We start from the raw sequence: 13,336 nt of genomic DNA, 5'->3' as shown, positions 1-13,336 counted from the left end.
TGTGTTAGGGTGTGTGTGGGGGCAGATTAGGTTAGTAAAACTAGCAGGGGAAACTGCCCCCGGGACCTGGTGTGGCAGAAAGAAGTCTGATCAAGTCTGGGTCAATTACACACCCTCGTCTCCGAATAAAAAAAGAGCTCGAATTCTGTCTGTAAACTGATGTTCAAATCAGTTTTTATCTCAGAGTCCTTTGGGGTAACTTTAAATATTGCAATAATCAAAAGCAATCAATTATGATTTTAAAAGAATGTTTCAAAACTTATGAGTCAGGCATTAGAAAAATTATCCATTTTTTTCACAGTATCAGATTTGGCAAATTTGTATCAAGGTAAAGTGGCAAAAATTATAAAATTCAAACCATCAACTCATCTGTCTCCCTCACATCTTCTTTCACATACTGGGCGACTGAGTAACATGCATTAACTTGTATTCTGAGGGAGGAGCTGATCTTACGAGACACTTGACTAAATGACCATGAAGAAAAATAAGGCACTTCCTTTTCTTTAGACTTATTCCAATACTTAAAAAATAAAAAAGAAAGACAAAAAGGCTCTTTTGGTCTTTTGTTTCTTGACAACCACCAGAAAAAATCATTTAATGAAATAAAGGGTTTCTTTGTTCTTTTTCTTTTTTTTTTTATAACACTTGAAAGTATAAAATGCTACATTTCCAAAAATATATATATTTTTTCTGCACCAGCACCCTTGTATAGTAAAAGTATCTACTTTTTGTTCATTTGTTTCAATGCACTACACTTTATCTACAATTTCATTACATGTATACAGCAAATAGGCAAGCATGGCTTTTACATCCTTAATGATTTTTTTCTATACAGGGAGGTTTAAAAAAAATATTTGAACAGTTTGCCCAGTAATGTGACACATAATGCATGTACCTTGTTCTCATATGTTTTTAAGGAGCTGTAAAATAAAGGTTCAGTAATTTTAACTTAGATATTTATCTTTTTAAAAATAGTGTTGCAGTTTTGTTCTTTGCATTACTTTTCAAAATTCCTCAAGTTTTTCTCTCATGGCACACTCCCGATACTTCCAATTTGGCAGGCAACATGAAAGGCTGCGATGCTGCCCTTTGAGGGCACTGTAGTGACTAAACAGCATATCCAATTTTGAATACTTGTGAAATCGCTTCACCACTGACATCCCTGACCGAAGGTTCATGCATGATGCATCAGCACACAGTACATTCAGAGCTGGACTCGCTATGAGGAAAGGGCTCCTAGGAAGTCCCTCACAGTAACCGCCTGTCACTGAGTAGTTCAGGGCCGTCCGCCTCCCTCCAGAAGGGAGGCCTTCTTACCATTCGCTTAGGGTGGGGCATGGAAAGATGATCAGGGCTGTGGGATGAATTGGGCCTTATTGCTTTACTACTTCAGTGCAGGTTCTAGAACCATTTTCACCCAAACAGGAAAAAATAACAACAAAAACCAAAAGCTGAGGTGGAGGACAACAATTTCTTTGTCTTTTGTTTGGTTAGATGGTAAGACGAACGGACAAGTGCCTCAGCTCGCTGCACTGACGACAGGCAAGCAAAGGCGATTACCAGTTAACTGATCAGCAGGCAGGCATGGTCAGGTCATCATTGGGTGAAGAGTTCAGAGGTCAGAAGGTCATAGGTTAGTTGCCGGTGGCGGCTGGGTGGTTAGAAACAAAAAACAAAACAAAAAAAAAAGAAAAGAAAAGATAGAGAAGAGATTAGTCTCAGCTAGTGACGGCTTAATGACAACATGAAAAACTAATCACAACTAATAAAAAAAAAAAAAGCATGTGTAATTCTGACGAACTGATTGACACCATCTACAGAATACAATAAAAATCATGACAATTTCACATCATGATTTGAACAAATGAAGGAGAGCCCTCTCCCACAAAAAAACTGTTAACAGGAAAAAATAGAAATAAAATATAACTAACAACTAATAGTTAGTAGCTCGATGAAGGGAACTGAGAATGACGACAATGAATAGTCCGTATACAGAACTCTGGAACAGTCAGTGCATTGTCAGGATCTGACTGCTACTAAGCATTAGTATTCTCTCAGATGCAAGCATTAAAGCAGCTATTAATGATGGAGGTGATTATTAATAACTGATGATTAACAGAAATGAATCTAAAGAAATTTAAATTTCTATGAACAATTTGGTTCAACATAAACTCTGGGCCAAACAAGGTTTCTTTTGTTCAATAAATGTTTATTGCTTTTTCAATGTTCTATTTACAAACAACATGGAATTTCTTGGCCTCATGATACAAAGCAGTACTAAACTGGAGTGTAGCAGTGTAGGCAACATCATGGGAACCAGGAAAAGGCCAGGCCTTCTGTGCTAGCCAACACTTTCCAGTTGGAAATACTATTTTACACATATAGGACACTTATAAAATGCACTTGCATGTAAACACTGTAAAATCCTGCCATTTAAAATTCTATACTCAAAAAGCTCTAAGTACATCAAAAAATAGAAGAAATTTCTAATTGATACCAATAAGGCATTTTAAAACTACAGCTTTCTTTACTCGATTTCAAAGCTAATTCTCTGCAAATACAATAAAATCTGACATTTCATATACATTCCTGCTTTATATATTTTAAAAGAAGCCACCTGTAAATACTATTTTCTTCTGCAAAATAACAAACAGAACAAATTTTTTTAAAAAAATTACAGTAAAACATAAAGTAGTTCTCAAGTGGAAAAGTTATCGTCCCCAATGTCCTTGAGTTGTTCCTTCCTTAGTCAGCCTGTCACTCTCTGTCTGCGTCACCGAACTTGGTCCACTTAACAGTAGTATGGTTTTTAAGACTCATTCAACAGCTTAGTTATTTCTACTATATTCTGAGGTTTGATAGAAATTTCTGTACTGTTGCCACTGTGACTGTGGCAGAGGAGATACAAAATACTTCAGTGCAAAGGTAGAGTCTGTGCCACTTCGTAAATCAAAACCCAGTCAAGTCTCGGCTTCACAGAGTTAAATGATCTACGTAATCGACTGGTTTACCCTCATGTAACGAAAGTGCTTTCTATGGTCTATCATTGTAGGATAGTTTATAAATACTACAAAAATACTGTGTCTTCAGTGTGACCAAATCTTCCTTGAACTGCTTAAAAATAGAATTTTATTTAAAATAAAAGCGGCTATTCCATAATCAAAGAAGAAATATTTCACATGTAGTCCTACGATTTCATAGGTATTCCAGAAATAGAGAATCTTAAAGCATTTTTATATTAACTAAATTTTTGTTTAAAATTGTATTGTTTCTTATAGAAATTGTGTAAATAATGGATTTTATAAAATTATTATTCAGAAAAATCCTCATGTGTTTTGAATGTGGAATCCATAGACAAAGCACAGCACCATTTCTGTAACCAGTACACCTCCAGTACATCCTCTGCCCAGTCCTGGCCTCGACAGTACACACAGGTGTGTCAACTGTGCAAAATCACTTATGGTTCATTTCAACTAAAACATCAGTTGGTCTTTTATAGGCTTCGAATTCAGTTCTGAAATGTGTAGAGGTGGGCTTATTTTTAGTAAAGAACTAGGTATTTGTCAACCATGCCATACTCTAAATGCTCATATAGAATTACATGGTTACAGGTCCAAGGGCTGAATTTCCTTGTATTAAGTGAACACATATTAATCTTTCCTTCAAAAGATTAAAAGAATTAAAAAAAAAAACCTCAAAAATAGAGAAAACAGTAGTATCATAAAATAATTTAAATGAAGGACTCCAGACATCTCCCTCAGACCCGAGTGCATACAGTGACAGTACAAGAGTATACAGAGTGTTCTGTTATTTAGAAAGAGGGAGAAAAGGTAGCATTTCGGTTTGCTGACATTGCATTTTGAATAAAAACAGTGACAAGACTAATCAAAACACTTATAACTACAAAAGAGCCATGCATGGAATGTGTTCTTGTTTTGAAATACAATAAAATCTTCCTAATATTTTCAACTATCTTAAGGTACTGGAGTATTGAGTAGGCCAATAATTATTATGTTAAAACAAAATTATGAAAATCTCAAAGGGGAATAAAAGGTTAACAAAAGACAAACTACTTTAAAATACTCATAACTATTTCAGCCAATAACTATGGGAAAAAGCTTCAAATTGCTCATGGAATTATCTGGATTCTTTAAATCTAAATGGTATTTTTGCTTCTTGAAAATGTCCTCCTTCACTAAGGGACTTGCTCTGATGCCAGCAGGACACACTGTACATGCCACACTCACAGGAGTGTGGTCTTCACAGAGGATCACTGAGCTTGGGGGCCTATTTACTTTGTTCATTAAACAATCACTACAAGTAACGTATTAGTTAAAAGTCTTCAAGGCTCTTTAATCATATATGATGCTAAACACAGATGGTCGATATCTTTGGAAAGGTATTTTATTCTGATGAGGACAACAGCTGTGTCCGATACTTATCATTCGTATACAAGATAACCATGCGAAGAAGGCAGGCCTCTCACAAGTTCATCTAAGATGTAGAATTGGAGTGTAATCCATTACTTTTCCCCACCAGTATCCGATAGTTAGAGCAACTTCATCAGTAGGTAATAAATGTGCCATAAATAAAGCTTGTAAAAGTCCTCTTCTACCTTGCTTCAGATTTCTTGCTTTGTGATTTCAAGCTCAGAAAAATAATTCAATGTCAATAAACCGAAAATATCACTCCTCAATAAAAATAAATAATTTATAAAAGGGTCCAAGGGCATATACAGGACACAAATTACAAATGGTGAAAAGGAGAAAAATGAAGACTTATTTTCCAGTCACAGGTTAGTCAAAGAAAGTATTCAAACAGCTGGGTTCATGCCACCACAGAACTTCAAGAGATAGTTTACGTTTAGATAATATATTTTAGCAGCAAATGACAAAAATCAAAGGATCCATTTTGGAATAAAACATAAGAATAAAAGGGAACTGATTTTCTGACTTATAAAAGATCCAACTGCATCAAAGTTAGCTTCACAGTCCTTACTTTGCTGAGTTCAGCTAAGTACTTGACATGTTTAACCTCATGTTTATACAGTGGCTCAAATATCTTATTAAAAAGGAAAATGGGAAACTAAATCTTCAGTTTTCTCCAAAAGAACACAGGAGGGCATATATTCCTTTACTTCTCTCATTAAAGCAACCATCCGCTCCGTTCATTTTGCAAAACCAACCCAAAATTTCAAAATAATTAAAAGTAACTTTTAGCAAAAATTTTTACTGAAAATAATTAAGGTGAAAACAAAATTTAATAGCTCCCCAAATGGACTAATTTATGTTGTAGTAAGAATAAATCATAGTACATACTAATAGAATTCAATAAGTTAAAACATCAAGGGAGAAAAGAACAAAAAACCCAACCCTTCAATCTGTCAATGATCATAAATTAATTCAGAACAGGAAAGGAAACGCTGTGCAGTAAGCAGGTACACATTTCCCCATCAGGTGTGGTGTTGCAAATGGTATGGACACCCCACGCATTTCTCATAGACAAGAACTGCAGAACTAAACTAACCTCGGTCTGCGGTCACAATCCTTTGGTAAGGATGGACACGCATATCGTGCCTTCGAACTTTAGTAGCCACCGCACCTAGTTAAATTGCAATCACCAAGACAAAGTTAGAAAACATTCACAAGGGAAAAGAAAACAAACATTAACAGCAGGTTTATCAAAATGGGATTTTAAATGTTCATTTACTACAAAAATTTCGTTTTAAGAAACACGTTAAGGCACAGTAGTTTTAAAATTAACCATAATATGTTGCGTATATATGCGTCTATTAATATTGCATTCACTTCAAACATCTTGGCCTTAACCTATGTCATCCATTCATTTACAATCCCAAGTCACAGTACTTCATGAACTCCACTAGTTCCAACCTTGAAGCTTTACTAGTCACATATTCACTGAAGTGCCTTTCTTGCAGGAGGATGAAAAATAATGCCATGTTTAATACTGACAATTACTTGCTAACCTTAAGACCGCTTCCAGAGTTTATTACTTAAAAAGGTTTATAAGCAATTCTTAAAGCCTACAGATTGTGGTTTTAAACTTTGAGTCAATAAGTATGAACTGCAATGAATTAGGTGATTAGTAAAGCAAACAGTATAGTACACTTAGCAGTCAGTATACTACTATACACTCCTTTATAAATTACCGTTATTTTGTAAGATTATAGATTAAACCAAATTAATAACATACGTTTACTTTCTATCAGTGTGCAAAAGTGCAAGTAAGTCACTGACTGCTAGGCTAAGCTTCCCTCCCCCCGCTGCTGAGACTAAGCGTTTGTTAAATTCAGATCTGATGAGGGTTCAGTTAAGACCGTTCTTGAATTCTTAGCCTTTCGTTGGGAAAGCCATACCTGAAGATAAAAGGAAGGGAATTAAAAATTAGTCACCAATGAAGATTTGATGCTATTACCAATCTCCTCACTACCACCAACACACATGTCTGCATCTGTTTTGAAGGGCACTGCTTATTTTAAAATAGTATGATGTGAGACTTGATATAGAGCATGCATGTTATCTGTGTGCAAATTTACTATAACAGCAATTTGAAGTAATTTTCTCAATTCTCCAAATGGTCAATCATTATCATGTTTTACTGCTTAGGTGGCAAAGTGAGAAATAAAATCGATCATAATGGATTTTTCTCATTTAGTACTCATTATTATTTATCTTATGATTGCCAATTGGGTATCGGTATGTTCTGCTTTTGTCAGTCTAAGAATTAAGTATTACAAATAAAAATTTCCCAACACAACCAAAAATACATTGCTTTACAATGAGAAACACTCTGCAGTGCCCCTTGTTGTTTCTAAGCAGTAAACTGGTCCATCATCCCTTGACATTTCAGATAAGTGATCACTACAAGTCTAATGCCTCGAGGCAAGCTCAGTGAGACCCTGCTCGGAGCTGGAGCAGCAGCTGTGGCTGAGAGCGCCAGCCTTGCAGGAAGCAACAGTCCAACTCCTCCAACAGACGCTGTGCGTGCAGCAGAGAGGAGCTCTGGGGAAGGAGCAGGCATGGGGCCGCAGGACAGAGCGTTAACAGAACAGAAGACGTAAACAGGTTATATGTTACATGTTATTTTAAAAATGCTTCAAGAAATGTGCAACAGAAACAAGCCTTTCATAAACAGTTCTATGGTATAATTCTGACTTGGAATACTTTATACAATGTTTAGAGATAACCGAAGACATGTACAATAAAATGTATTTGTTCATGAAACAGAAGGCACTTGAGTGCATGCACACACACAGATAACATACAGAGTGTTGTGGCTTTAATAGAACAATGAATTTTCAAGTTTAAATCTTTGTCCGGGTTCATTAAAGGCTTTCAAATTTTGTAAGTCAAAATGAATGCTGGAAAAAAACACCTTAAAAGATCAAAGTCCTACAAGTCAAGAGCATGCAAGCAGCACCAAGGTCATACACCATTCAAGGAAAGAGGATTCAGATTCTGTCTGTAACACAAAGGGCAGCATGGAAGCAGCCTGCTCCACAGTGACTGGTCGTGTTACAACAGCTGCTGCGCTCTAGTCCTTCGTCCGCAAGTCAATGGGCTGAAATATCAGGCATGACTGGCATTTCAATCCACTCTATAAAGAAAAGGCGTCAGTAATGTCTTCCAACCACCACTTTTGCTCATGTAAAACGGAGCGTTTATAGTATGATCTTAATTTTTGCCTCAAGAGGGATTCTACTGCAGTGATTTGGTATTTACTTATCAATTCCAACCGTGCTATGAAATGAGGAGTTCTCTTATGTTTAACATTAACCTGGACTTCACAAGAGAAGAACTACAGAAACCTGAATGTAGCTATTCACTGGGACCCTTTCATATTTTAAGTTATCACAAATATTAGAAAATATATACAATTATAGCAGTTTTTAAAATCTCAAAATATTTTCACATGGGTAATTAAAATTTAGCTAACAATTAAAGAAATCTCTGAGACGAAAAGAATCTGACTTTGTGGCAAAACTGAAGGAGAGAATATGCCAGTGGATAGGGTCAGTGATGTCAAATGTGAAAAGTATTTCCTATTTGAAATGTTCAAATTTACCCATCCAGAGCGAATCTGAGATACCAAAGCAAATCTGAACAAATCTAAGATGCAATTATTTAAAAGGAGAACCCTTATGGGGGGCTGAAATAAAACAAAATTTAGTCTTCAGTCTTTCCTAATGGAAACTTGTCTCTCTAAAACTGATATAATAATTTCAAAGTCTGGGGCAGAAAACGTTTTGAAGAAACATGTTAACCACACAGAGAAAACAACTTACCTAATACGCCGCTAGGTTCAATAGGGTACTCAAGGATTGACGTAGCTGGTGCCAACGTGTAGGGGTATTCGTAGGGTGTGTAGATTAAACCAGCTTCAGGCCCCGGAGGAACTATTGCAGCAGTGGGGTGAGGAGTTCCATTTGGCATGACCGCGGTCTGTATTTGTCTGATCAAAGGCATTATGGTAGGGCCAGCTGGCGTCGGGGTGCGCAGGGCAGCTGGTGGGAGAACAGGCGCAGGCCCAGTAATAATCCTTGGAGCAGCCTGGGCTGTTGCTGCAAGAGAAAAGGCAAGGGCTGCTACAGTAAGCAAAGAAATTTAGAAGGAAGTACAGAGAAAGCGGTGTAAATACAGGAAATGAGAGGGAAGTAGGAAAAAGAAAGAAAAAAGCAGGAAAGAAGAAAAATAAAAGGAAATCATTAGTACATGCGCTGGTCACACACAATGCCCAAGCACACCAATCAACTGCAAACGGCTTTCCCTTTCCCAATGTGATTAAGAACAAATGTGCAAAAACTAAAAGCCACTGTTAAAAAAGAGAGAGAGACCATTAAAATAGGTTATATTTAGTGCATGTATGTGATATGTCTATGTTTTTAAGACCTCATGAGGCTAAAAAGGTGCATGCAGAAGCACAAAAGTTGCATTAAAAAATGTTTAAAAAAATATTTTGTAATTGGAGTCCCCAGAAACAGTTTTGCTATAATTTCTAATACAGTAGCTTCAGTTTCAAATTAAAGAATCGTTTTTAAAAAATCGTTTTTATTGTATTAAGCCAACTAACCACGACTTATATATAAAGTTCCTGCATATGTAGGAATTAACTTCTCAGAGAAAAACAACACAGGGTGGGGCACAAGGAGGTTTATAGTTGTTTGTATGGGAAATAATACAATAATAAGTAATAGTACAAGAATAAGCTATTTCGCGTATACCATTGTAAACCTACTTGTGCTCACCTTGCACAGTAAACGTTCCATTCCTAACAGACCCATTCTTATAAGTAAATGGAAGCCAACTATTGGTAAAGCAAATACTTCTAAACCCAACAGGTTGTCTACATTCAAAAAAATTAGTAATATTAGTAATTTACCCTTAGATTTTCTCAAAAATAAAAATTTTACAGGATTTCATTTTAAATATAAAAAAGCAATCCTCAACATTTATGCATTTATGAGAGCATGCGCAAATACAACGAAAGCGGGAAATGGGGCTAAAACAGTTATTACTACCGCCCTCCATAACGCAAAGCATTGCCTAAGCCACTGAGGGGACATGCCGAAGGGACAGAGTGTGACAGGAGGGTCGCTGCACGCACACACTCCCAACTGACTCTCAAAAAACTTTGCATTTTTTGTCCTTTTCATAAATGTAACAAAATAAGCTAGAAGCCTTAAATCTGTAGTTAACAACACAGGAAATTTCATTAAACTCTTATATTTAGAAGGTGAAATTTCATTAAAAGAATAAAGTTCATAAACCTTTTAGAACTTAAAAGACATGCTGGAATAAAATAAAACCAAGGAGAGTGTCCACAATTCATTAAGCAGTAAAGTGGGGCTGTGGGCCCATATCCAGTTACAGTCATTTCAACTCCTCACTTTGTTTGAACTGTTCATGTTACGCCACCAAAGGAGAAAGCTTTGCGGACAAACAGCTGAGATGCTGTCGGCCTGGCCCCAGTCGCGTTCTTACGTGATTTAATGTTGGCGTCTCTGTAGGTGCCATTCAGAATCGCAAGCTCCATCAGCTGCATCTTCTTCAGGCTGTCCTCTCCCTCTGCCTATATATGGAAACAGAGCAAGAGCACTTAAGGTGGTCCACATACATCAGAGCCACATCCACGCTCCAGCCTTAAAAGAGACATCGTGACTCTAGCCACCTGCTTCAATTAGGAAGATCTGGGAACCACTGGTGCTGACACTGAAGACTGCTCTCTCACTGAGGGCACGTGGATACATGGGACACTCAGCTGACACTGGCTGCTTTTCTACTTGGAATTTTAAAATATAAGTTGCACTGATTTATTAAAGTTCTCCTAAAAGGCTTTGCTTTTAAATGGAATAAAGGAAAATGTTAGATGAGATTAAATATAGTATGTTCTCTTTAGCATCTATTATTTTGTTAAAGATTTCAAAGCTCAAATGTATTCATTAAGACCAGAAACAGCCCTGATTGGTGTGCTCAGTGGTTACAGCATCAGCCCACACACCAAAGGGCTGAGTGTTCAATTCCCAGTCAAGGGCATGTACCTGGGTTGCAAGTTTGATCTCTAGCCCAGGTCGAAGCGTCTCACAATGATGCTTCTGTTTCTCTCTCTCCCCTCCCTCCCTTCCACTCTCTCTAAAAATCAATGGAAAAAATATCCTTGGGTGAGGATTAACAACAACAAAAAGACAAAACAAAACAAAAATAGGGATTTTAAACATGTAAGACTTGATTGTGGCATTCAGATAAGAGAATTGTCTGTTTAAGTCTCAAAAAGAAAAATTTAATAGTCATGAGAACTTCTAAAAATTTCTAAAAATTATATGTGTGTGTGTGTATGTATGTATGTGTATATATGTTGTGTATATATACATGGCCAACATCCCTCTCTCCCCTAAATTTAGCAGTTAGCAAGTGCTATCAACTCTAAAGCAAATCTACCTTTAGAGTTATCATTTGATGTCCAAACCATTAAACATGTGAAAGCCAGCAGGGGTACTATTAATATCAGGTATAACCCAGGACCATCAAATTATCAAAATGGTTAGCCATACTATTTACCTTGGATTCACCCCATGCCTCCCTGTTACTGATGTCACCCTTGTTCTAGTCATTATAGGGGTCTTATCAAAACTACTACAAAATTATGTTAATGATGTCTGTTCACCATCAATCTATACACAATGGCCAGATTAATTGCCCCAAATGCAACTTTCATCTTAATGCTGAACAATTTTATGTCTCAAAACCTTTCAGGGTTTCTTATTATCTACAAGTATAAACCATTTAAGCTACCTATGATCTGGCCCCAAACTATGTTCTCAAGTTGAACTCACTAATCTTACCATTTTAAAAAACACATCTTGTTATAAATCAAACCAAATCACTACTCTACTCATCTGTATGCATGTGCCTCCATCTTGAATGTTCCTCTGCACTCTATCCACTACTGCCCAAACCCTACTGACCCCTGCAAACTGCCACACAAATGCTACCTTCTCAAAGCCGTCCCCCCATTACATGGCTCCTGCCCTGAATTATCGTGTGTTGTGCATCATCATCAACAAAGAAGCCCCCAGAGAATAGAGACTACTACTCACTCCCCATCGCCCACCTGCCCACTCACTCCCAAATGCCACGTGATTTGCTGGAGCTTCCTATTTTAAATGATTGGTATGAGAAATCTTTAATTTTGTTCTCTAATCTCAAGCGTGGAAATATTACAGGATAAACTTTATCACAGCAAAATAAAGAAGCAGATGAAGTCCACCTACTAAGTCCACCCTGACAGTGGAGGTAAGAAGGGAACTCCGGTATTCATAGTCTCTACGTATTATCTAATGCTCAGGGTCAATATTTAAAAGCATCCGATTGTGCACTGTTCTGACAGGAGTGCTACTGGTAGGACAGCCTCCTTTACTACAGCAATTGTAAATGATACAAACTCGCTGCCCCAAGCACTACAGCAGGAAATGGGCTGCTGTACTTTTCAGTAAAGAGAACTGGTCTATATAATTTGGAGTAAACAAAACACAAAGAGATTAAAGGAAAAGATGAGTATAAACATTCTAAGATGTTTAATGTGCTGTGGCCACCTTTGCCCTAAGACAGCCGTGGGCAAACTACGGCCCGCGGGCTGGATCCGGCCCATTTGAAATGAATAAAACTAAAAAAAAAAAAAAAGACCGTGCCCTTTTATGTAATGATGTTTACTTTGAATTTATATTAGTTCACACAAACACTCCATCCATGCTTTTGTTCCGGCCCTCCGGTCCAGTTTAAGAACCCATTGTGGCCCTCGAGTCAAAAAGTTTGCCCACCCCTGCGCTAAGATGTTTAATGTGCCACGGCCACCTTTGCAAAAGCCCACTTAACAGAAAACAGAGAAGACGTTGCATGCGTGTGAAGTCACTGTTCCTAGATTCCTATGAACTTGTACAGATGGAAGGAAAAAAAGCACCATGATTTCTTTGAAAGTGCAGCAATTAATTGTTAAAGAAAAAAAGAAGTGAGCACTATTACTGGAAGGGAAGAACTGGAAATCTATTATAATAAAACTCCTTTTACTTGCTCATTGTAAACAAGTAATACCAAAAATTAAAGCTAATCATGTAATTCAAATTGAAATCTCTCTACATAATAGAGTGATTACCAGTAAAAGTATATACATTATACTTTATATAAGTCAGAAGAAAAGCAATAGCCATACTAAGGTCACCTTCCACAGTGAGAAAGCAGTACCTGTTTGAAAATGTCAGCAAATTAAGAACTAAAGGCGGAATAAGTGATGATGGGACATCATGCCTCAGAACCGCGTAGAGAAGAGGCGCCCGAACACGTGTTTCCCTCGGCTTCTTTTGGATCCCCAAGTTCCTGCGCTCATTAGCGGGACGCAGTGTCCAACAAGGGAGAAAGGCGAAGACAAAATGATGGAAGACACGTGTGCCCACCAGGGGTGTGCAACGCATGTGTGCCTTTTGCAGGATCAGGAAACTAAGATGTAGTGACGTCAGCAGAGACCCTCTGAGCGGAGAATGGAAACCAGAGCAGCACAGCTCTCACCAGGCGGTGCCAAGGGATGTGCCCAATGACGTCACTAGAGGCCACTGAGACATATAGATTATGAACTACTACGGTGTGTTCACTGGATTGTATCACACGATGGCAGGCTACATGGCACCTCCTAGCAGACACAGAATTTAGTTGGCAAAGCTCGAACCTGACCCTGGTGGCTCACTCCAGAATGAGCTTCACTCTGGTGCCCCACCACTCCCACCACTGTGTACTCAGCATAATGCTGTGTCTCATTACAGACTCCCTTT

At 37.6% G+C, this 13,336-nt stretch overlaps 1 protein-coding gene across 9 annotated transcripts in view; it reads right to left on the bottom strand.

Annotated features, from left to right (window-relative positions):
- Window positions 1-572: 572 nt before the first annotated feature.
- The window catches only part of QKI (QKI, KH domain containing RNA binding), a gene marked incomplete at its 3' end in the record, with an annotated part of 132,868 nt that continues 120,104 nt past the window's right edge, over window positions 573-13,336 (bottom strand). For 3 of the 9 annotated variants that reach the window (XM_081094350.1, XM_081094357.1, XM_081094356.1), the window contains exons 5-8: window positions 10,002-10,089; window positions 8,306-8,581; window positions 5,527-5,601; window positions 573-1,651 (exon numbers count right to left, since the gene is read on the bottom strand). In XM_081094350.1, the coding sequence (XP_080950476.1) occupies window positions 1,635-1,651; window positions 5,527-5,601; window positions 8,306-8,581; window positions 10,002-10,089 (456 nt within the window). Of the gene's footprint in view, window positions 1,652-5,526; window positions 6,377-7,286; window positions 7,618-8,279; window positions 8,606-10,001; window positions 10,090-13,336 lie in introns of those variants that run through there. The other 6 variants (XM_081094349.1, XM_081094355.1, XM_081094352.1 and 3 more) reach the window with 6 other exon arrangements.

The sequence above is a fragment of the Myotis nattereri genome (genome assembly GCF_964212035.1).
Source record: "Myotis nattereri genome assembly, chromosome: 6".
Classification (NCBI taxonomy): Eukaryota; Metazoa; Chordata; class Mammalia; order Chiroptera; family Vespertilionidae; genus Myotis; species Myotis nattereri.
The sequence above is the reverse complement of the archived record's forward strand: the minus strand, read 5'-3'. Positions and strand labels throughout refer to the sequence as shown.